Source organism: Peromyscus leucopus, chromosome 5, assembly GCF_004664715.2.
Source record: "Peromyscus leucopus breed LL Stock chromosome 5, UCI_PerLeu_2.1, whole genome shotgun sequence".
NCBI classification, from domain to species: Eukaryota; Metazoa; Chordata; class Mammalia; order Rodentia; family Cricetidae; genus Peromyscus; species Peromyscus leucopus.
Window position 1 is genome coordinate 14255666 of NC_051067.1, and position 24764 is coordinate 14280429.

The following is a 24764-nucleotide window of genomic DNA, read 5'->3' on the forward strand; positions in this document are numbered from 1 at the left end:
TGCAAAGGTAGATGTGGCAGGAGAGAGGCCATTAAAGGGCTCCAGGACGCCCCAGCAACACCTCAGGCTAAGCCAGACGGGCCATGGGCTGTGCCAGCAAACTGGACAGAATTCACCACAAAGACCATGAGGATCACCACAATAGTGGTCACCCATAAAGGTTCACTCTGCATGTGTTGGAGGGAAGCTGGGCTTCAAATGTAGAATTCCAGGGCACATTGGCAGGGTCCTTACGTGTCCAGCTCTCTACCACTTTCCTTTCTCAGGTTGTGGAGAACACTCACTCACTAGAGCAACTACAAACTGTCAGATGTGCCAATGCACGGCCCTGCTGAGACTCTGGCTTGTGGTCTGTAGGTAGGAGTTACATGAGGGGCCATATCGCCTCACCCTGACATGATATGGGTAGCAAAGAGAGCCACAGGGCACCATCAGGAACCTACTTCTCCAGGACTACTACTTCTCCAGGACTACTACTCTTCACTACGGAGTTTCATTTGTGGTAAAGATACAGGATCTAAACCCAGTATGAGTAAATTACAGGCAGCCACGTGTCCCCAAAGCACTGCGTACACAGAACATGCAGTCCTGCCGGCACTGAAAAAGGCATGGGACGGGGAAGGCTGGGACACGATGTCCTGCCTACTCACCTGCACCAGCTGCTGCTTCAGCTTCTGGATCTCAGATATGTGGAGCTCACTGAGCAGGTCAGAAACGAGGCTCGGGGACGGGGGAGCCAGACCATCCTTCCTGGGTGTGGATGTCTTGTTGTCCAGCGAGGACTTGACCAAGCCACTGTGCTCAAAGCCATTGACCAGGGCTTCCGCGTCATTGTTGGGCTCGGCAGTGACGGCATCATCACTGAACTTGAGGCCGTCCAAGGAGACGGGCAGGTGGCTGGTGTAGAAGGAGTCGTTGATGCTCATGTAGTGCGACAGCTCCTTTCGTAGGTTGTTCTTCTGCTCCCGCTCTGTCTTCAGCGTCTCCAGCGCCTCCTCCAACTGCCGTTCAGAGATCTCCTTAAGCCGGATGGCATCCTCCAGCTGGCTGTTGAGGTACTCGGTCTCCTCCTCCAGGCGCTTGATTTCATGCTTGAGGCCCTCAAATTCCACCTGGGGAATAATACAAACACTCCCATGTCAAGACAATGTGGAGGCTCCACTCAGGGTGATGAATCCCAACAGTGTCAGAACACTACCTCCCCAACCACAAAGAGTAAGGAGACCCAAAGAATGAAATGCCACCCTGGAGGAGAGGGCAGTGGCTGCAACCAAGGCCACTTCCTACACTGAGCAACATGGATGCTAAAAGGTACTTCTACAGCACTAGAAGTAACAGAAACATTCAGCCCACTGCCAGGACCAGTGTGCCTATGGCTGAGGATTCACATGGAGGCTGCCAAATTCCTATTGTATTTCTGAAAATTAGTACCAGTGTGCATGGATTTAAAATTCTATAAAATTACTCAGTTAACATTAACAGCTAACCAAATCTCTCTCTCTTTTAAATGTGTGTGCATGATGTATGTGTGTGGGTGTACACGCCACTGTGCAATGTGGAGATTCTCTCCTTCCACCTTTACGTGAGTTCTGGGAACTGCGCCCAGGTCACAAGGCTTGCCTGGTAAACACCTTTACCCGCTGAGCCACCTCACCAGCCCTAACCGGATTATTTTAAGGTACATAAGATATATACTTTGTTGTGTGCTATAACTGTTATTTTGAATCATATTTCAAAACAAAGGAACCGGACTTCCCCTTAAGGTCAAATGCTCCAGCACCAACTCCTCAGAATGCAAGCTTGGAGGAGCTGGAAGATGAGTGGGAAAACATACTGGTCTTGTTAACACACACAATCTGAGAGTGAACAAAGAAAGAGTAGATGGAAGTTGATGTTTACTGTGAGGCTTGGGGTTTATGGCACATATAAAAACACCTCATTGTAATACTAAGGAAGACTTAGGGCAGGAAGGGAAACCTGGTACAATATTCTAAGTGTGCCCATATCCCAGTGCCCCAAGTGGGGCTGAGGAACCTTACAGTAGGTGTGGCTCCACTGAGTGTAGGGTCTCCTTGAGCTTTGGTTTCTCTCCTCCTCAGGGCACTGTGGGCAGTAGTACCAATCAATGCCCAATGGCTCCTCATGCTTATGAGCTACAAGATGGCGCCGTGAGCCCTGCTCCTGTGGTTCCCAGCACCAGAATCCATCGCTTGCCTGCTTTTGCAAACTCAAAAGCTTCTCCATAGACGCATGGGCTTTCTCCTGCAGGATAGAAGTTCTGGGTCCACTGACAATGAGGCCTTAGCTGTAAGATGATCTGGGTGCCAGCAGGGTTCTAATGAAAGCAGGACAGCAATCATGGCACTTGGGGGTAAGGTCTGGGATTTCCTGAGAGAAAAGGTTCCCTGTTGGCTATAGTTCTTAGAGAATGGGAAGCATGTTCAGGCACTGAGTGGTTCTCACCCTCACCCACCTCCTAAGATGAGGACCTCCTAATCTTTGCCACAGGCAGAGGGGACATCTCCCATCCCTACAACAGGCAGAATCATGGTAGTATTTTAGGCTTCATGGTCAGTCTCTGGAGGTTGGTTGGTTTGTTTGTTTTTCTTTTCCAAGACAGGGTCTCTCAGTGTAGCCTTGGCTGTCCTGGAACTCGCTCTGTAGACCAGGCAAGCCTCGAACTCGCAGAGATCTGCCTGCCTCTGCCTCCGGAGTCCTGGGATTAAAGATGTGCACCACCACCGCCCAGCCTCTGAAGATTTTAGTACACCCTTTTCATCTGAGTTTCCCCCATACCTTGGTGATGTGGAACACTGTCCTCCGGACATGACATGGCCCTTGCTGTCTCAAAATCAGAGCAGCCATGATTACCCAGCTTGGAGGCCCTCACAAGATCAGGCCTATAAACACTCTCTCATAGAAGGAAGGGTAAAATACAATGAGACCCTCACCCAAGATTCCAGCCACCCCTCCCTTCTGTGCCCTGACCCCAGCTACACCCAATCCTCTTGAAGCTATCTAAGAGTTTGCTAGAGTAGACAGGAAGCAGAAGGTTAAATAAAGAGAGAACTTCATCTAGCAACTGCTGGAGGTCACCACCCATGCTCCCGAAACCCCTCACCCATGCTCCTGAAACCCCTCACCCATGCTCCTGAAACCCCTCCCCCATGCTCCTGAAACCCCTCCCCCATGCTCCTGTAACCCCTCACCCATGCTCCTGTAACCCCTCACCCATGCTCCTGTAACTCCTCACCCATGCTCCTATGAGTTCTCCCCACCCATGCTCCTGTAAATAAGCTCAACATTGTCACTGGTTCACCAAGGTGGACTTTCTGGTGTGTCATCAGTACCCTATTTGTGCTAAACAGAAACAGACTCCCTAGCAAGAGTCATGCTACCCTTGGCTTGGGAAATTGTCATACTAAAGCCACAGGCCTTGTTTTGTGCTCTTGGAGTGCTAGGTGCTGTGAGCTACAATCCCCTGTCTGCACTGTGGAGGTACTACTAGTCCCAGCCTCAGGTATGTGGAACAAGACAGAAAGGGAAGATGGGAAAGGCCTGAGATGCCCGGGTGACTCTACACTGGAGACTTGCCTGGTTCTGCCTGAGCACAGACACTTGTTTTTGCAGGCTGATGTTCTCCTCCTCCAGCTCTGAGTAGTCCTGAAGTAGACGGGCTTCCCGGAACTTGTACTCCTTGATGTCATCCCGCAGACGGCCACGCTGAATCTCCACATTCTGGTTGATCTGGGGGACAGAGGAAAAGGCTGTGTAGACTGCACGATAGCTGGCCCTACCACTTGTGCTTCCAAGTGCGCTCAGGAGGCTCAGCGCTGCCGGCATGCTGTGAGCCCTTAGGACAACAGTGTGGCTGCCTGGAGGGGAGAAGCCCAGGGCAGTGGGGTTTGTGCAGACCATTACAGTCCACAATCAGATCTGTCATGGACCACATGGTGACCAGTGCTGCTTGACAAAGTTCCAGCATTTCAACATTTGCAGACCATACTTCTCAAGAACCTTTTTTACTTTCATTTTTAATGATTCTCAATATTCCCTTTCCTTTTGGGAAATTTGTGTGGACTTTGGTAAAGGATAAAAACAAAATAATTCTTTGGAAAAAAATCTCTGCCACTGTGGAACTAGGAATTCCAATGTGCCCTCCGAATTACACCAAGACCAGGAAAGTTAGAGATTTACTAGACATACCTGATCCCCAGGATGAAATGCCTACAATTCAGATCCAGAGCCTGAGGCCATTAAGGGCAAGAGTTCAGTTAATAAATACAGAGAAAGTCGAATGGTAGAGTATAATGGGCAAAGAGTAAGGCATCAAGACCTTCCCTTTTGGGAGGTTATGAGGGGAACAGGCCCCTTATATATAGTGAGACTAAGACAGTGTAGTATAGTGTCTGGTTCCCAGATGTCCTTTTCCCAAGGCCAGGCATTTGGGTAAGGGTCTCTTCCCTGGGGGCTTGAAAGTTCCTGCTTGATAAAGCAGTCATTCTTATCTCCAGCAAGAGGAACTGTGGCCTTTCCATTAACTTTGCCTATTGTCAAGGTCAATGCTAGATTCCTCAACCCCTGATCTCAAGCCACACCCGAGCTCACAGACCACTTGTCTCCTATTTAATCCTATGCGCAACCATAGAGTATAAAAGATGTAGTCTTTTTTTCAATTAAATGCTGTTGGCAGCCATCCTGATTCACCCTCAGATCGTGTCCGTCTCGTCGGTCTCATCCTTAACCCCACCACGACCACCCACCCTGGACTCTACACATCCTCTTTGGGACCTGAACACCACCACCACCCCATCCCCCACTGAGCAGGTCTCTGGCACAGGTCCCTCTACTTCTCTTCAGTGTGGAACTTCAGGCAAGTGACTCAACCTGCTCTAACCATGCTGAGCTCTGCAAGCTCCAGGTACTGACCTAACTGGTGCAGTGAGGGAATGAAGAAATGACAGACACACAGACACAGAAAGGCTGGGATGGGGTGATCTGAACTCTAATGAAGAAGCTACAGCATCTCAGAAGCGTAGCATTTTAATACACACAGCTGAACCAGGAAGCAGGCTTAGCTAATCTAAGTAGGAGTAGTCTGCAGGGGAGCAGTCTTCAGGCCTCAAACATCCAGGGAAAGACATTTTCTGCACACACTGTCAGCATACACGCTTGGACTAGAGGAAGAATCTGCCATCCCTCTAAGCCTCACCCAGGGAAGGCTTCGCCATTCTCATGGATCTGAGGGAGGCACTGGTGTCTCTGACGTGGCCATGCCCATGTCAAACAATACATATTTACTCAGGACTTCACTCACTCCCTAACACTAACCCTTTTCTATTTCTGCAAGATGGGGTCATCTGACGGGTGAACTGGTAAGTGGAGCAACACTGTGACATGTTTACAGATGTTCAAACAGTTAAACAGAGTGTCTACACCAGAGAAATAAAACATACCCACACAGAACCCTGCACATCAGTGTTCCCAGTGTTCAAGGTGGATGCAACCCAAGTATCCATTGGCCGGTGAGTGGATAAACAAAACATGGTCTATCTATACAATGCAGGGTTATTCAGCCACATTAAAGAATGACGTCTTGACACTTGCTACAACACGAATGAAGTGTGAAGACATTCTGCTAAGTCAAGGAGGCCATTCTTTGTATGACTCCATTTATAAGAAAGGTCTAGAATAAGCAATCAATGGCCACAGAAAGTAGACTACTGGGGCTAAAGAGGTGTGTGGGAGTAACTGAAAAACAAGCTTCATTTGGAATGACGAAATACTCTAAAATTAACCGAAAGGCTGGAAGTGTGTGGCAGTGGCAGAAGGCCTGCCTGCCACCCTGGTTCAACCCCAGCACCACAAACAGAGTAACAACCGTAGGATGGTGCACATACCTACAGCTACGTAGATGCTGAGGGACAGCGCTAGTGAGGACAGAGCTGGGCCTAGGCTTCTTGCTCGGGGCCTGGAGCAGGTGTGTCTTGGTCTGGGAGGCCATCTGAGCATTAGGAACACTTTTAAGTGAGTTGTATAGGATGTGCACCATCTCAACAAATCTGCTGAAAGCTGGTTTCTGTCTCCAAGACCTGTGTGAGGAGTTGGGAAGGCTGTCACAGGGAAGGGCTAGCATAGGGCCGAGAGGAGCACAACAAAACCCACACTGTAACTCTCAACCCACACTGCCTCCACTGCATACAGGGCGTAGGAACCTCCTTCCCACACATTCAGATTCCCACACATCCAGAGCCACACCACCCTTTGTTGTGGTTGCTCTCCTCTATGTTGTAGGTTGTTCAGCATTTCCTGACCTCTGCCCACCAGCTGCAGCCCTCTCTTACCTGTGACCAGTGAAGATGTTTTCACACACCACCAATGTCCCCTGGGAGCAAAATCCCCTAAATAACTCCCATACCCTCCATACCCTCCCTATCCAATGCTTGCTTCTAATCCCTGTTCCTAATTCTCAGATGGTCTCTCAGACCAACAGCACACCTGCTCCAGAGCCTAGGCCCAGGGCTCTGTCCTCTCAGTTCTACCAGAACTGCCCCTTATCACATCTGTGTGTTCACTGAGGGACATATGCCTCACAAGATGCCATGAAGGGAGGGAGACAGACAAAACAGCGACGCTGGATGAGTGCAAGGAAGTATATCAGAAAAGGGAGGGGTGGGGAGGAAGCGGGGAACAGAAAGTGGAAGAGGGTGACACACAGCAAGCATCCTGACAAAGGCTCAGCACTCAAGACCAAGACTTAGTTCATAATCCAGGAAGAGAGACACAGCCCTCTCACCAAGTGCCTGAGAGGCAACAGAACTGACACCAGAGGAAACAGACACCACAGGAAGAGTAAGAGAAGGCCAAAGGGAGACAGAGCATCACCAGGGAGAAGACGGGGAGGAAAACACACACTGAGATGGAGAGAAACGGCCCAAGTACAGCTTCCATGGAGGCAGGACCACAAACAGACCTTCTCTTGAAAGCCTGGGGTGCTATGCAGATGGAAACATACCCAGGCTCTCTACACCCCACCTGGAGCTCAAAGACAGGTATGAGAGTAACTACTAAATGTTCTCTGTCTGCCAGAAATGATCTCAATTCCTGTTCTCTCTCAGCCAACTCAAAAGTGCTTGCCATGTAGAAAGTATCCAAACACGTACAAAGAGGGTCCATGTGGTCACAGCCCTCAGGTAGACTGGTGACTGAGGGCAAGATCTGAGTCCCCGCAGTATCCCAGGGATATTCAGCAGAAATTAGAGACCTAGAAGGCAGGGGTAAGAGACACAGTGGTAGCTTCCACATGGCTAGGGCAGGAAGTGCAGTTTCTTTGACTGAAGATGGAGGCCGCAGGCCAGGATGGAAGCCTGAGAGAACTAGGCTCAGAGCCATACCAGGAGAGTTGTGCCCCTACATCAGTACCCATAAGTTCCTCAGGCCTCTATAAACCGGGCCCTCACAAGGCTCTCTAGGAGTTCTGTTCTTACGTCACTGCTAGGATCAGAATCCAGGGTACTAAAATGTGTTTCCCTTTGGTGGAGTGTATGGGCCTGCATGGGCCTGTAGATGAGTGTCCTTGTGGAAAGACAAGCATAGAGAAATGTGCATACACGCAAGTCACGTGCTGGCAAGGTGGTATCACATGACAGGTTAACTGCACCTTCTCTGCTGACAGTGCAGGACTCAAACACATGCACTTTCTGTCTATGGAGACTGCTTGCAGCTCTAGCCATCAGGCTCAGCGGAGAGGTTCAGCTGGCCCGCTGCCTGGCACCTCCGCCCATCACATGCCCAACTCCTCAGAAATCCAGCAGGCTCCAACTAGCCACAGGGGTTTAGTTTTCCCTCAGAAAGTACCTCCTCCCAGGTTGAGCGTCTGATGTCAGGGTACAGGCTCTGCTCTGTGTAGATGACCAGCCCACATGTAAACAGTGATCACATGGGCTTGGAGCCAACCATCTGAGGTCCATCCACCAGCTCTCCTGCACCTGGACCCCCTGACCAGCAAGAGGGGTGTGACAACTGCCTGCCTCAAGAGGCCACTGTGTTGGGGAGTGTCAGTCCTCTCTGCTGGCCTCGTGAGCTCTCAACACTTTCTACACAGGGCTTGTCTCTTAATCACTGAGTGGTACACTGAGCCTTTACTGAGACTATTGGGCCTCAAGTTATCCATCTGAGAAACAGCATCATGTCTGCAACAAGCCATTCCTCAACTGCTCATCTACCTACCAGGACTAATGCCAGCAAGACAAAAAACTGAGCAAACTGTCCACTACTGGTCCTACACACAGCACAGCCTTCACACGTCCGGTCCCCAGAGTTGTTCTTCCCCTCAGTTTCTTCATGTGTGACAGAACACCGAGAGGGTCATTAGGATGATGGGTCTAGGACATTAGAACTACCTGACATGGGCAAAATTGTTTGGTACTGTGAAGTTAACACTGGCTTTAGCCCTCACTTAGACTAGAGACTTGGACAAAGCCTTGTCTTCAGTCCCTGAAGCCCTGTGTAGGAGACACCCTGTCCCTTCACTGCACACCCATTCCAGCTGTGGAAGCCTCCCCTCTGCAGTCGATGTTCTCACAGGGAAGTCAGCAGAGCACAGGCCATGAGGGTGTGCTGTAGTCAGGGCCCTGGAGGGAACTGCATTCCAAGCAGGAAGTCACAGGAGAGGAAAAACAGGAGTGCTATTAGAGACAGAGGTAACAGGACAGAGGTCATAAGGAGTCACCAAAGGCCAGCCAAACCAAATTCAACCCAGAGGGCCAGTGCTGGGCAGTGAGGGACTGTCGTGCTAAGCCAGGAGAGAAGAGCAGAGGAGAAACCAAAGCTAGGGCTGGTGGAGGCAGCTGTGAGAACAGAACCTCCACCCCAGCCAGGTATGCAGGAGATGAGGACTGAGGCAGACCCGTGGGCAGACAGAGAAGGAGACACCTCAAGAAAAGGCAGCTAAGGCGTCTGTAGGGGACTCAGGATTTCCTCCTAAAGCATAAACAGGAACAACAGGAATCTCTCCCCACCCCATAGCTGCCGGTCTTCAATTCACTGAGCTCATTTCCGGCCCAGGATAGTCATCCAGCCTTCTTGGCTGCCTGGGGGCTGAATGTGGGAGAAAGCCTTGCACTGGCCTTTCAGGAAGGAGGGGTAGACAGATGGACTGTCACCAGAGCTGCTTCCCTTCCTCAGTGACAGCCCCTCCTCCACCCTCACCAGAGCCATACTTGTGGGAGGAAATGAGATCATGCACTGGGCTCCAGGAGCCGAGGCTGCCTTCCCCCAACCCCCTCATTCAGACTGAGTTCCTGAAGACCTCAGAAACCCCACACCAGGGGAAGTGACGGCTCCCTCCTATTGATGGCCCCTGGGCCTAGCATGCACGGCGGCCCTGACTACAGCACACCCTCACGTCCTGTGCTCTGCTGACTTCCCTGTGAGAACATCGACTGCAGAGGGGAGGCTTCCACAGCTGGAGTGGGGCCCAGAGAGCTTGGAGGGTGTGCAGTGAAGGGACAGGGTGTCTCCTACACAGGGTTTCAGAGACTGAAGACAAGGCTTTGTCTAGGTCTCTGGTCCATGTGAGGGCTAAAGCCAGTGTTATCTCAAGCCTCTAGAAGGATCTTGAGGTTAACCCCCAAAACCATGGATAGGTGGACCTCGACCAGGATCGTAGCTCACATGGAGGCTTAGTGATGGGTCTTCAACCTCCTCAGGGTTCCAAAGACTCTCTATGGCTCTTGGCTTATCTTTGTCCCAGTTGTCACCAAATCACAAGCTAGGCCATTCATCATTTAGGCTGCAGTACCCTACCTTGATATTCCTCCCTGCTGGTCACGGAGTAGTTCAGGCACAGAACTGTGCATGTGTTCAGCTCTGAGAGGCCACACAGCCCACTGTCACAATGACAGATGTCACCCCCACCCACTTACCTCTTTTAGCTCCTGGGCCACGGACGTGAGGCGCTCATTCTCAGACTGAGTGTTGGTGAGGACATTTCGAAGCTGCTTCAGCTCTGTCTGCAGCTCCAGCACCTTCCGCACATAGTACTGCTCCTTGGAGGCTGATTCCTGGATCAGGCTCTCCTCCCGGCTCTCACCATCAGCAGCCACCTTCTTATGGTTTGTGTGTGCTTGGCCAAATGCCTGCATGGAGAGAAAAGACATTCATGAGATGGGTGTCCTGGGGTCACAGAGCAATGGAGACCCAAAATCACAAGAAACATGAAGGCCCTTGACCTTCTATGTTGTGCATATGTTAAAAGACACACTGAGATGCATGTGGCAGGCACAGGTTTCATTACAGTGAAACCAAACTAGTCTTAGGAGCATTATTATGTGGAGTGACAGAAAGGAACATGAAGAATACAGGGTCACAAACATAGGCAGAACTTCCTTTTTAAGAGACAAAGTTTAAGGCCTGATGATGTGAACTGGAAAGTTCCCAGACCAGGAAGTAAGTGGTCTATACTGTGAGCCTGGACAAGCTAATGGGAAACAACCGTAGAGCGGTACACCCAACATACATTCCAGGTTTACAAATTTGTGCCAGCCATTACAAGCGAGGGGTGAGGAGCGGCCCCATCCTGCTACCTGACGTCAAATCATCCTTCATTTGTTCTGGGACAAACCGGGCTAGGCAACCAGAGCCCCTAGCCCTAAGGACAGGGCACAGTAACAACTAGCTAGAGTTGCCACCTCAGGGTGCATAGGCCCAGATGCATGTACCTGCATGTTTCAGACACTGGGGTGAGGAGCAAGTGTGTCAGGCCCTAAGACTCAGGAAGAAAACCTACCTAGGGAGAGCAACAAGTACTAGCCACACCCACAACACCATGTCAGTCACACACTGAGGCCAGCAGCTGTGCTGAAACCATACCCTAGGGCCCTGGCCAGCCTGGCTTCCATTACAAACCCCACTGAGGGGCTGTGCCATCTACTCGGTCTTCCTTTCCTGACTCTTTATAGGACCTATGGCTCATGGCAAGAAACAACATTAAGGAAAGAGTTACAGGGCGGTGGTGGCGCACGCCTTTAATCCCAGCACTTGGGAGGCAGAGCCAGGAGGATCTCTGTAAGTTCACGGCCAGCCTGGTCTGCAAAGCGAGTCCAGGACAGCCAGAACTGTTTCACAGAGAAACCCTTTCTCAAACAATCAAAATAAATAAATAAATAAATAAATAAATAAATAAATAAAACAAAAACAACAACAAAAATAAAAATAAAAAGATGGTTTTCACTAGTTTTAAAAGAGAAAAGGACTATTTTCTTTCATTTATTACTTCACAAGTCTAGAGACTCAGTCCAAAAAAAACAATGAGCAAAACACACAAAGCCAAATTGTAAAGGGGTGTTACTGAGCTGAGCAGTTTCTAATACTAACGCATGAAAATGCAGAAAGCAATTAATTTTCATCCTGATAGGGAAATGGTAGAATGGAGCAGGGTCTTGTCTGAGGCATATGCTGTGTCCAAGATGGTCCCGAGGACACACAGAACCAGAGCTGGCATTGGGAGGGTGTGTGGAGGGCTCACAGTGTAACACTCCTGCAGTAGACTGGATTCCTTGCCCATACGCTCTCAGTCCTCCAACACAGCATCCATTCTACACAAAGCAAAGCAGCTCAGCTTGGTGATTTCTGGTCTGTTTGCCTTCACCCCGATCCTAGGGAAGGATCAAGTCACACATTGCGACTACACAGCACCTGACCCATGCTGCCTGTCCACCATAAGACACACAAAGGAACCAAACACCAAGCTGGCCCCCAACTCAGGGCACTGGGACTACACTCAAGAGTCCAGCACCCGTGGCTGCTTGGGACACTCCCGTCAACTTGGGAGTTGGGGCAAGGACATCTCCTCAGAAGTTTTCTGCAAAGTGTGATGGCTAAGCACTATGATACAGTATTCAAGCCCAGGCTTGCCAACCTGGGCCCTGACTCTCTTCCTCCACCCAAGCTACCAGCCTAGGGCACAGGAGCAGCCCTGGGCAGCTTTTCAAACACGCTGTGATGGAGACATCTACCTTCAACTGAGAAGGCACACAGTCACAGTGACAGACTCCACTTCCTGTGTGGGAAACTAAGAACGGGAAAGCACAGGAACAGTCTGATGGAACAGGGCTGGTGAGATGGCTCAGCAGATGAAAGCATGCGCCATCAAACCTGGCACCTAAGTACTAAACTCAAGACCCATGTGGCAGGAGAGAGCTGACTCCCAAAACTTGTCCTATGACTTCCACATGTGCATTATGGCATATGCATGCCAGGCATGTGGTATGTGCCCACACACAAATAACTTAAAATATGATAAAATACTACACATCAGTTTACTGTGGTACCAGGTAAAATGGCAGGGTGAAGGGACTCCTACAACAGCTTTCATTCCTTCAGAAGGAGCTTCGGGGCACGGCACAGGATAAAGGCCTAAGGCGGATGGCAGGGCCTGTGGAAAAAGATGACCAGAGACAGGGAAGTAGGGCAGCCAGAGCTAAGGACTAGAGTGAGTCTTCACTGAGGATGGTCAGCATGGGGCTGAGAAAGCCATGGGAAAGGACCACACTGGAGAGCAGGACAATCCCTGGCACACTCTGAAAAAACGAGCCTGTTCCCACTAGCCAGATTCACAGGATTGGGGAGAGCATGTCAGGGGTCTGGCAATCAGCCTGGATTACACGCTGCTCTAATACAGCAGAACGAGGCGTAAAGACAGACCATGGAAGGATTAATCCATTTCCAAGCCACTACATCCTAGAACAAAGCTCAGAACACATTCAGGAAAACAAACACATCCAGGGCCATTCCGTGTGAATTCCGTGGTGAAGAGTTCCGTGGTGAAGAGCTAAGGAAGAGAGGACCAGCAGGCAGCACACGGTCCTGAGCGGCCCACAAGGGCAGGCTGGCAGGCCGAGAGTCCAGTACCAGAACCAAATCCTCAACTCAGCAGCAAAGAATGATGCCAGTAGAACTTCTTCTTCAGAGAGGCAGGGGTCAAGAGCAGACACACTGTGCATTTGAAGGATGGACCAACTCTGAAAGGCAGCCAAAGTGAGGGCCCAGAGGAAACAAACAAACAAAATACTGATCAAAGCAGGGCCAACAAAGCCCAGAAAGCAACCGTGAAGTGTGCATCAATTTCAAGGAGCCTGTCTATCAACTCCTCACAATGCCAGGGCAAAGGTCCACAGCTCTCAGTAGAAACCTGACATCAACCGAAGCTACATAAAGACCAGATGTGGTAGTGTATACATCTGTAATCCCAGCTCTAAAGTAGTTTAAAGTATAGGGCCTGAGAGACGGCTCAGCATGTAAAAGCATTTGCCATTCAAGCCTACTAACCTGAGTTCAATGCCCAGAATCCACATAAATAAAGGTGGAAGGAGAAAGTTAGTTCTACAAAGTTGTCCTCTAACTTCTATATACATGCTGTGGCATGCACACACACACATGTACACACACACACACACAGAGATGATAAATTTAAAATTTTTACATATGGTATATCCATATAGTGAAGTACTACTCCCAATAAAAAAGAATTGATACATCAATACAGATACACCTCAAAAACACCTTAGTGGAAAAAGATAGACTGTTCAATTCCCTTTCTATAAACCTCTAGAAATGCAAACTAAGATGGGGGTCAGTGGGTGGAGGTGAGGGGACTGTAGAGGGAACAGGAATGACCAGAGACAAGCTCATTACCTTGATTTTGCCAATGGTCTCATGAACATATGCTTACATGAAAACTTATACTGAACACCCTAACATGCACGAAGCTCACTAAAGTTGCCTAAAAAAAAGTGTGGATGTTTCTGAAGTGCTGTGCCCCTCACCTGCAGAGTACAGACCTACAAGACATAGCCCATCCATCCCTGTGGCCACCATCTCCAGCTTACAGGCTAGGAGGATGAGGGTTAGAGAGATGGCCATGTCTGTCTGATCACATTTCCTTTGACCCTTTCAGATCCCACTGCATCCAATCTTATGCAACCTTTCAAATCCTGCTGCACCCAGGATGGTCCTCCCATTCTATTGGTGGTAGGCTCCCTTCTGTCCTCCCTTGAGGAAGTGCTCCGTGGAAAGGAGTTCCTGTCTGACCTGGGGGTTGGTTGGATGTGTTTGTAGATTTCCCTGCCTCATCCTGTGGGCCTCCTAGGTGGTACCCCAGGAGATGGGAGCCTCTGTCTACTACCCTGGCGTCAGGATCCGCCCCTGGACCCCAGATGCAGCCTCTAACCTGCCCCTTCCACAAACTTTCCCAGATGATTCAAGGAAAGGAAATAGAAAACCAGCTCTCCTCCAGCCTTCCCCACAGAATGGTGGATGCTCTGTGCTGTGAGGGGAGTAGTCTACCCAGGCAGATTCAGTTCTCGGCACAGGCTCTTGGCCAGCATCCTGCCTACTGCTCTGAAGTTGCCCAGGTTCAGCAAGACCCAACAAGGCCAGCAGAGCTGGAGCATGAGGTCACGGCCAGTCAGGCGCCTTCAGAGGAACACAGCCCATGTTTGCTTCTGGCCACCACATAGCCCCTTGGGATGCTGGCTTCAAGGTCAGCCACACCCATGTAGCCATGGTGCAATCATCTATGCCTACAAGGAACCAGGCCAACCATGACTTCAGCAGCAGGATCATCCTCAGAGATGGGACTTGGGACAGACTACAGAACCCTAGTGGACCTATCAAATGTGACTGGGATTGGAAAAGAGAAGCTCTGGGTAGGAGGGGGAGAAATCACAGCAGCCCTAACAGGCAAATTTCAAAACCAGGTATAGTGGGAAGAGTGGCCTCGGGTGAGGCAAGAGCATGAGCAGTGATGGGGGTGGGGGTAAGGAGGACAAAAGGCCTGGGCAGGAAGGGCAGATGAAACTGTACCCCTGGAAGGTGGGCAGGGCAGGCGGGCATGGGCTGGGGTCTATGACAGGCTCAATGCCTGCAGCCATAAACAGGCAGCCCACTGAACGGTGGTGCGCACCCCAGATCCCAGCACTCGGGAGGCAGAGACAGGTGGAACTTTATGAGTTCCAGGACAGCCTGGTCTACAGAGTAAGTTTCAGGACAGCCAAGGCTACACAAAGAAACCCTGTCTTGAAAAACCAAACCAGCCAAGCGGTGGTGGCACACACCTTTAATCTCAGCACTCGGGAGGCAGAGGTAGGCAGATCTCTGAGTTCAAGGCCAGCATGGTCTACAGGGTGAGTTCCAGGACAGGCAGAGCTACACAGAGAAAAAAAAGAAAGGGAGGGAGAGAGGGAGGGAGGGAGGGAGGAGGGAGGGAGGGAGGGAGGAAAAGGAAAAGGAGAAGGAAAAGGAAAAGGAAAAGGAAAAGGAAAAGAAAAAGAAAAAGAAAAAGGAAAAACTAAATCAAGCAAAACAGGCATGCCCTAAGCATTAGACTGTTTCATGGTGCCATGGTGTGAGGGGCTGCACAAGCAGCCACTTTGCACATACAAACTGAGGCGAAACAGAGCTTAAATGTTCTGCCACAGGGGCTGGGCCTGGCTATACTATGGGGTGGTATAATACTGACGGAGGGCTGATAGGGCAGAGCTTTGGGGTCACATCCAAGGAGCGTGTCTTTATCCCTCCACTCCTGGAAACCAGATAGCAGAGCAAGGGAGAACAGACCCTGGGTACATGTGGAAGCATATAAGCCCACCTATGCCCACCATCTCAGGAAAGGACAACTAACATATAATGCTGCTTAGTTGATCCACCTCTGAAATACGATAAACTAGTACAGACGGGGGCCACAGTGAGAGCAGATTACAGTGTCCCTAGCTGCCGAGGAGGAGGGTGAGCAGGTATATGCACATCTGGGACCAGGCTGCCTGGGCCCACCTTCTGTGCACTGACAGCCAGATTCAGTGTGAACACTCCTTGCTGAAACTGTTTGAAAACTGGGCTACAAGGCTAAGTTCCCACGGCTGGATGTGAAGAAATCCAGGACTGTGTTGAGAGAAGATGGTACCAAGCCAGGGTTATCCACAACTAGCCTACTAATTAAAAGGATGAGAACTTGAAGACCAGCCCAAATCAGTGCCTACCCCTTTCCACCTTTCCACACAGTTGGCCAGGTCCTCCTACAGATCCAACAAGGTCACTGCTCTAGAGTGAGCCAGAGGGTAGCTTGGCTCCCTGCCAATATCTACTGAAAGTTTCCTCACCTACAAAGGAAAGCCCCAACCACTTAGCAGAGAGAAATGTGGACATCTCACAATGAGAGCCACTCTTCTGTACCTTTAATCAGAGAATACATGAACGGCCTGAGAACAGGTGTCATCAGAACTGAGCACAAACCCTCTACACACACACACACACACACACACACACACACACACACACACACACACAGACACACACACACAGACACACAGACACACACACACATACACACACACAACTATCCATGGGGACCTGGCTCCCTGGAAAAGGCCTACACCAACAAGTCAAGGAAGAGTCCTCCAGACAGGGCTATCCCATATAATTCTTCCTAAACCAGTTTGATGATTTGATGCAGCAGGCACAACCCTTGCCAAACCAGGGGAGCCAGCCTCTGCAATCTAATGAGACAAGGCTTGTTCCAGGAAGCGATTCCACAACAAAGTCAGGATCCTCCAATGCTTTGTCTGGGCTGATCCAGTACTGCCTACTCACAGCCTGTGGGTTCCACACTTGTTCCTAAAGGGCCATCACGCCTGCATCAGGCTGGGCCTGGAATCCCAGGAATCCCTAAGCTGTACCAGCTGCCCATCCTGGCACGCCTGCTGGGCAGGGCTTTCCCTACCACCTGCTGAAATGGAGATGCTGTTTGGTTCTTGGTGAGGGCTGAAGAAGCAGAGGAGGTTTGCTTCTCATCCACTCCCTCCATCCCCACTCCACAGAGAAAGGGGACATGAGGACAGTCCCATCACAGCACCTTTCTATCTAAGCTTGTTAGAAATGCCTAGAGGTAGCCGGGCGGTGGTGGCGCACGCCTTTAATCCCAGCACTCGGGAGGCAGAGGCAGGCGGATCTCTGTGAGTTCGAGGTCAGCCTGGGCTACCAAGTGAGTTCCAGGAAAGGCGCAAAGCTACACAGAGAAACCCTGTCTCGAAAAACCAAAAAAAAAAAAAAAAAAAAAAAAGAAATGCCTAGAGGCTGGGACATGCATCCTATCAACCTTTACCAACGGCACTTAGTAGTACTTACTGCAGGCCTGGCCTCTGATGGGCACCAGTAGTGTAAACACTGCACAGTGTCAGGATCCCCAGTACTCAACTGTTCAAAAGACACCGACAGACTAAAGGATTCCCCACCCTTTCACATACGCAAGTCACCAGGCTACTACAAAGGGGAATCCAATGTCTTAAAGGTCTGGAAAAGAGCTGAGGTGGCTGGAAAGAAAAACACCAGCCTGGGAGGCACTGCCGGATGGGTCTGTAAGCCTTGCTCCATCTTGGGCAGTTCCGTGTGAATGCTCAAAGCCCTGCATTACCAGGATTCCAGGACACCAAATGGCATCAAATCTTATTAAATGCAAGATGGTGCTCTGGATATTAAGCTGATGTAAACGCAAGCTCAACACCATTCATTTAGAGATAAAGAACTTATAGCATTAAGAGATTAAATCTATAATCAAAGTTTGATTAAACCTATGCTGCCTGGAAAAGGCTAGTATACAAATTGACAAGTAGGTAGAGGGACCAATCAGGACCTCCTCAATGACAATCAGGACTGGCACAGACAGAAGACTCTACAGCAGGACAGAGACAATCTTCTTCCCAAACAAAGCCGATTGTAAGGAAAACTATCAGAAGGAGCTGTAAACAATGAAAGAGTGATCTAAAATAAGAAACTGCTAGCATGTTTGTGTGCCATAGAAAACAAAATATATTTTTCATGTTTGTTTTATGATCTAAAACTGTTCTGAAAAAAAAATGCAACAGAAAACTATGCCAGCATGTACCCAACACACAAAAATTTAAAAAAAAAAAATCTCTTAATTATGTCTGTATCAGGAAAGGCATACAGAACCAAACAACAGGAAACAGAGTAAACAAAAATAGAAACATCTTATCAACACTCAGGATAGTCTAGCAGGACTGTGCAAGGGGAAAGGCCGCCACTAAAAATAAACATGAATGATAAAAAAGAGCTGTTCCTTGACTCTAAACAAAGTAGCAAGCCAAAGCCTCACCCAGCAGAGATGGACCCGGAAAACAAGAGGCAAAGCAATCATATTAGTGTATCTTTTTACCCAGTAACAACTATTACGGTTGACAAATGTGCAGTTATCACCCCAGACTGGGGAGCTTGGTTCCTGCAGATATGTGAGAGCTGAGCTCCCACATCCACGGCACCACCTCCTTGGGCAAGCCAGAGTAGGACTTGAACCCAGGAGTCCAGGACCAGAGTCCCTGACTACTACTGCATCCATTCAAATAAAGGCATTGACAGGATCTCAGCAGATTTCCCTTCCAAATGGCAGGTGCTCAGAGACCAATCCCAGGCTAGAAGTGAAAATTCAGCAAACCCAATAAACAGAACCTGCTTTATAAATTATTCAGTCACCAGAAGACCATGCCTGGAACTCAAATGTGAGATAAGCCAGTTCAGTTTTTAAAGTGTGCATTCAGCATGTGCTAAGGAGCAAGATAGGCCAAGAAGCATAAGTAAACCATAATGTCAGAAGATGAACGACCAACTGCCACACATACACTAATTATTGAAAGGAACTGAAAAAAATGAATCCCCCTCAAAATTAATTAAAAGTAAAATGAATAAATAAAAAGAATCTCCAAAGTAGATTGTTCAGTTAGGAATATGTAATTTTAAAAACTACACTTATAACCTTTACCTCAAAGCACATACTCCATGGATGTCAATTTCAGTAAAAACAACATATTCAATGAGAATTATAAACACAGTAACAAGAAAAGCTAAAAATTAGTAAAATAACTTAGTCTCTCAATGTCATACAAAGTTCTTCCCATATGGGCATCACAGCTAGAGAGCCTTAGATCCTTTGATGATTTCTTCAGACTGTAGAGAAATTTACCTAGAAAATTTTGCAAACAAAAATTCTCTTTCATTAAAAATGTATTTGTATTTGTTTTTGTTTTATTGAGACAGTGTCTCCTGTATCCCAGGCTGGCCTCAAACTTGCTATATAGCCAAGTAGGACTTTGAATTTCCCGATCCTTCTTTTCCCACCTCCTGGCTGCTGGGCTTACTCACTAATCCTGACTAATGCGGTACTGTGGATGGAACCCAGGGCTTTGTGCGTGTTAGACAAGCACTCTACCAACTCAGCTACATCCTCAGAAGCCATACACAATCCAAATTTTAAAAATAATAGCCCATCTTTTGAATTCGAGGATGTTGAATCCAGTGTTTTGTTTTTGTTTTTTGGTGGTTTTTTTTTTTTTTTGCACGTGGGTGGGGGGTTTACATTTATAGATGTGAGAAAACTATCATTAACTCCACACTAACACCCCTCTGCAGAGAGAAACCCAGTCTCCATTAGCAATAAGTCTCCAGCAGTTCCCCTTTGCCAGAGTCAGGCAGCCAACAATCTATTTATTTTCTGTTCCCATAAATTTGTCTATTTCTGGACATTTCATGTAACCCATACAATACTGGTCTTATGTGGCTTTTTTTTTCACTTAGCACATTTTTCAGGTCCACGCATGTTACATACAAGCTTTTATCAGGGCTGCACATTATTCTACTGCACAGGCGACCATGTTTACCATGTGTCGTCTTCCCTTGGAGGCTATTAAGAATAGCAGTACTACGGTTGTTCATTTAAGTCTTCGGGAGATTTTTGTTTTTGTTCGAGGTTTTTGCCTTTTAATATTTTGAGACAGGGTCTCTCTATGTAGCCCAAGCTGGCCTGAACTCACTATATAGCCCAGGCTGGTCTTGAACTTGCAATTCTGCTGCCCATTTCTTAAGTACAGGGATCACAGGCACATGTGCCACCATGCCAGGCCCTCACCTGTAAGTTTTTGTGCGGGTGTATATGGTTAAGTCTCTTGGTTATCTGTCATGATTTGAATGTGACCTGCTCCCACAGGTTCATGTGTTTCAACAAGATGTCCCTAGCTATGTGATGCTATTTGGGAAGCTGTGGAACTGTCAGAAGGTGGCACATAACTGAAAAATGAGGATCACTGGGGCATAAGGCTTGGTTATGACTCACCTCTGCTTCAGGTCAGAGACCTCTCTGCTTCTCAATTTGCTAAGATGTGACCAGCTTATGCTACAAGCTCCTGCTACCAAGTGTGAAGCCATAGCTACCATGCCTTTCTGCCATGTTGGACTGTATTTCCTGAACAATGAGCCAAAAAATAAATCCCTTCTCCCCTAAACTGTCTAGGCAAGCATTACACCAGTTAGATGAATAAAGGAATTAACACAGCACACACCTGGGAAGGGGATGCTAGGTCATACTGTAGCTCCAGGGTGTTTTTTTTTTGTGGGGGGGCATTATTTTCGAGACAGAGTTTCTCTGTGTAATAGCCCTGGCTATCTAGAACTCACTCTGTGGGCAGACTAGCCTCAAACTCACAGAGATCTGCCTGCCTCTGCCCCCAAGTACTGGGATCAAAGGTGTGCGCCACCACTGCCCAGCTCAGGATGGCTTTCTTCAAGGGCCCAAACCATTTCCCAGAGTGTACATACCCTGCTGTACACTCCACCTGCAGAGAAGCAACCTTCTAGTCTGTCCTCACGTGTGCTGCATTTGTTGTTTGTCTATGACAACAACCACCATAGTGGGTGTGAGGTCTTTTTCATTTGATTGTTAATAACAATAGCAGCTACCAATGTGTAGGTCTCCTAAGGTATATTACTGCATTCAGTCCCTACCTCATGATTCTAAGAACTCATGTTCCCATTTTAGGGAGGAAGAAATCCAGTTCCCAGAGGTCAAGACTGTGACAGGGGAGAAGCACAATTAGATCAGAGCTGTCCCTCTCCCAACTGCTGTCTCATTCCTCAGCACTGTGCCAGAGATGCTGCCTGGTGGGAAAGGATACACGTACACCTTGATTCCCAGGAATAAGGAAGATGCTCAGACACCTAATGAAGGTCATAACAGCTCTTTCTGGTCTTCATTTGTCAGAAACAGGAAAACCATCCACGGAAAAGGCAAACAGCCCAGCAAAAGTCTACTGCACTGATCAGAAGGGCTGCATTAAAGGCAGCAGTAACGCCAAGTGCCTGCACTGAGGATAGGTGCTCTGCACATTGCTGTGCTATCTGGTGGGCTTCCCACCCACTGTCCAGCCATTCCACCCAGAAGAAATAGGCATCTGCCATCCACGTAAGCATTCCAAAGCCCCATGATGGAAATGACCCGAATGTGGTCTATCTGACACTGGGTGAGGAAGGTATGATACACCCCCAGGCAATCACCATGCAGCAAGAAGTGTGAACAACCTACAGGCACTACAGTGAGGATCAACCCCACAATGTAAATGCTACAAACACACCCCAAACAGGCAATGTGTGGCTCCATGGGAAACACTGCAAGTAATCAGCTCATAGTGTCAGCTACTCATGAAGACCTACCTAGAGAGCAGCCCACAGGAGGCTGACCACACATGCCTTCTTACTTTCTCATTGGCTGCATTCACTGTACAACTGCAATCTGGGCATTTTCTGTAAGTCTTAGACACCAGTGATAGCTCACTTTAGCTTTAAATATGAACACAGGGGGTGGGCATTGAAGAGATGGCTCAGGAGTTAAGAACACTTGTTTTTGTAGAGGACCTGGGTTCAGTTCCCAGCACCCACATGACCCTCTTCGGACCTCTGCAGGCACTTCGTGCATGTGCACAGACCTACACACATATACAAAAATTAAAATAAATCCTTAAAAAACTACCACAAATAAGGCTTTAAAATAAACAGAAAGTCAATTACATTTCAATAAAATAGCCTGGGCCAGTGAGATGGCTTAGTAAGTCCTAAAGATCCCTGCCACCAAACCTGATGACTTGAGTTTGATCCCCAGAACCCACATGATAGAAGGAGTACCAGCTCCCAGGTTGTCCTCCTACCTTTACACACATGTATATACATGTGTGTTCTTGTGTGTAGTTGCCCATGCACATATACACAAATGTAAAAACAATTTTTTTAAAATAAAAAAGAATAACCCAACAATAGGGACTGGTATCTAAAGTGTTACTGGAACACACACTAGGCACACTAGGCATGGAGCATAGAGCTGTGGTCACTCCAGCTCCTGGAGTGTAAAAAGAAAGGGAGCCAAACTACAGGTGACCAGCGATGGTGCCAACACACACATGCATTTGAATGTCTGTGCACTATGTAATTATAGTTTAAAAGTTAATAAAAACCCAAGCCAAACATACTTAAAGTCTGAATCCACTCCATGGAGTTCAATTACCCATGATTAATGAAACAGATGGCATCACAGACAAGATGAAAGATCACATTTCCATAAATGTACTTTCAACAAAAAACTTGATATAAGAACACAGAACCACACTCAGGAGGCAGAGCCAGGCGGATCTCTGTGAGTTTGAGGCCAGCCTGGGCTACAGAGTGAGTTCCAGGAAAGGCGCAAAGCTACACAGAGAAACCCTGTCTTGCAAAACCAAAAGAAAAAAAAAAAAAAAAAAAGAACATAGAACCAGGTAGGCGTAGTGGTGCGGGCTTTAATCCCAGCACTCGGGAGGCAGAGACACGGAGATCTCAGAGTTTGGGGCCAGCATGGTCAATATAGCAAGTTCCAGGCCAGCCAGAACTAACAGTGACACCCGATCTCAAAAACATCACAGAACCAGGCAAGGGAGGCAGGAGCAGAAGGGTTTCAAGTTCAAAGGCAACTAATGAGAGACTCCATCTCAAAATAAAAAATATAAAAAATAAAAAAAAAGACAAAAACAAAAAACCAGACTGAACAGGTAATGGTGCCAAAAAATGGACTGCAGGTATACAGTCCACAGTGTACACAAACTCATCCCATAGACAGATGCACAGACAGCTACAGAGCACCCTCAGAAAGACCCTCATGGTGAACTCCACATAGATCTGGATGGGGATACAGAGTTAGAGAATGGAGCTCCTGCCTGTTCCATCCCAGTAATGACCTGGATCGAAGACAGAAAGGCCTGGGTCTCAACACAGGCAGGCAGAAAGTACAGTGGAAGGTGGGACTCTCTAAACACATTCTGAGCAGTCTCTGAGGCATCTTTACCAGGTTTGCTAAGTTGAGGTGTTCCCTCCCAACCTCCAGTCACATCAACTCCACCAGCCTTGGGCTGCTCCATATGAAGACAACTTAGGCTTAAGCACAGCTTGTTCCAGCTCTGGTGAAGGCCCAGAAGACAATGACAAATAGCAGTTCAAAGGGAAGCAAGAGTGGGCCCAAAGAAGAAAAGCAATAATCTTCAGGGTCACTGCACTTTACAGTTTGCCCTGACAGAAGCTCACTAGCTTCCCACAGGAATGCTAGCTCCTTTTGGAACTGAGAAAACAACTATGAGAACACTTGTCTCCAAACAAGCTTCCCCAAGAGAGTCTGACAGAAAGAGCAAAAAGCCTGAGACTTATGAGACGGAAGTCCCAGAGCCCGACCAAGCCCTGCTTGTTTCTCAGAACCCTCTGGGGAATAGGGAATGTCTCTGTCCAAAGCAGGCACACCTGTGGTATGGCCTGGATCCTGGGAAGCTTGGACTTAGCAGCAGGAAGGCCTATTTCAGACAAAGCAAAACATGTCCTGACAGTCCTGAGTCTCACCTTGCTTCCCACAGAAAACCAATTCCCTCTTGACACCTGCCACCCTAGACACAAGGTTAACAGGCCACAGCAAGAAGTGAAGGCCCCTCCTCACTGGCAGCCTGTCCATGCATGTGTGGAAAGGAAGATGTGACCTACGCAAACATCACCACCAAGCCTGGCACATGGTCCACAGGTGCTACTGCTCACTCCCAACATGCACCACCACGGGGGTGAGAACCACACTTAGAGTCGTCCTCTGGTCACTGCAGCAGAGCAGAAAGTACTGGGTGTGAACCTTCATGAGAGTGAGCTGTAGCTACTGTGTGTACCACTGTGGGTCTCATTTTTTGTTTTGTTTGGTGTGGTTTGGTTTTTCGAGACAGGTTTCTCTGTGTAGCTTTGGTGCCTGTCCTGGATCTCTCTCTCTCTGTGTAGACCAGGCTGGCCTCAAACTCACAGAGATCTGCCTGCCTCGGCCTCCCAAGTGCCTGGATTAAAGGTGTGTGCCACCACTATCTAGCCAGATACACATAATTAAAAAATGAAATCTTTTAAAAATTTTTATTTATTTATTTGATGAAGAATGCTTTGTCTGAATGTGTATCTGTGCAACACATGTGTACCTGGTACCCTCAGAGGCCAGAAAAGGGCATCAGAGCCTCGGGACTGGAGTTACAAACTGTTGTGAGCTTCCATTTGAGTGCTGGAAACTAAAACTGGATCGTCTAGAAGAGTAGCCAGTGTTCTCAACCATGAGCCATCTCTCCAGTAACAATAAAATAAATCTTTTAAAACAATGAAAGCTAACAGTCATCTGAATAGCAGCCCACTATAGAACAGACACCTTTGGAGCCAAAGGCTGCCCTAAAAATCCAGCCTGATTTAAAACTAGTTCTCCCTCACAGTGATTCACACTCACCCCAACAGAGAGCAGCAGGGTCTCCTAGCAGCCTCAAAGGAAGGCCTACCAAGATCATATATGAATAAAGAGCTTTCTGGATGGTTGGAAAGAGCCCTAAGACTTCCCTCCTGTA

The 24764-nt window shown here is 48.3% G+C and overlaps 1 protein-coding gene across 2 annotated transcripts in view; it reads right to left on the reverse strand.

The window, feature by feature from the left end:
* Bicd2 (BICD cargo adaptor 2) overlaps positions 1–24764 on the reverse strand; it is a 46281-nt gene that overhangs the window by 7563 nt on the left and 13954 nt on the right. For both annotated transcript variants that reach the window (XM_028863834.2, XM_028863835.2), the window contains exons 2-4: positions 9927–10139; positions 3595–3747; positions 651–1112 (exon numbers count right to left, since the gene is read on the reverse strand). In XM_028863834.2, the coding sequence (XP_028719667.1) occupies positions 651–1112; positions 3595–3747; positions 9927–10139 (828 nt within the window). The remainder of the gene's footprint in view (positions 1–650; positions 1113–3594; positions 3748–9926; positions 10140–24764) is intronic.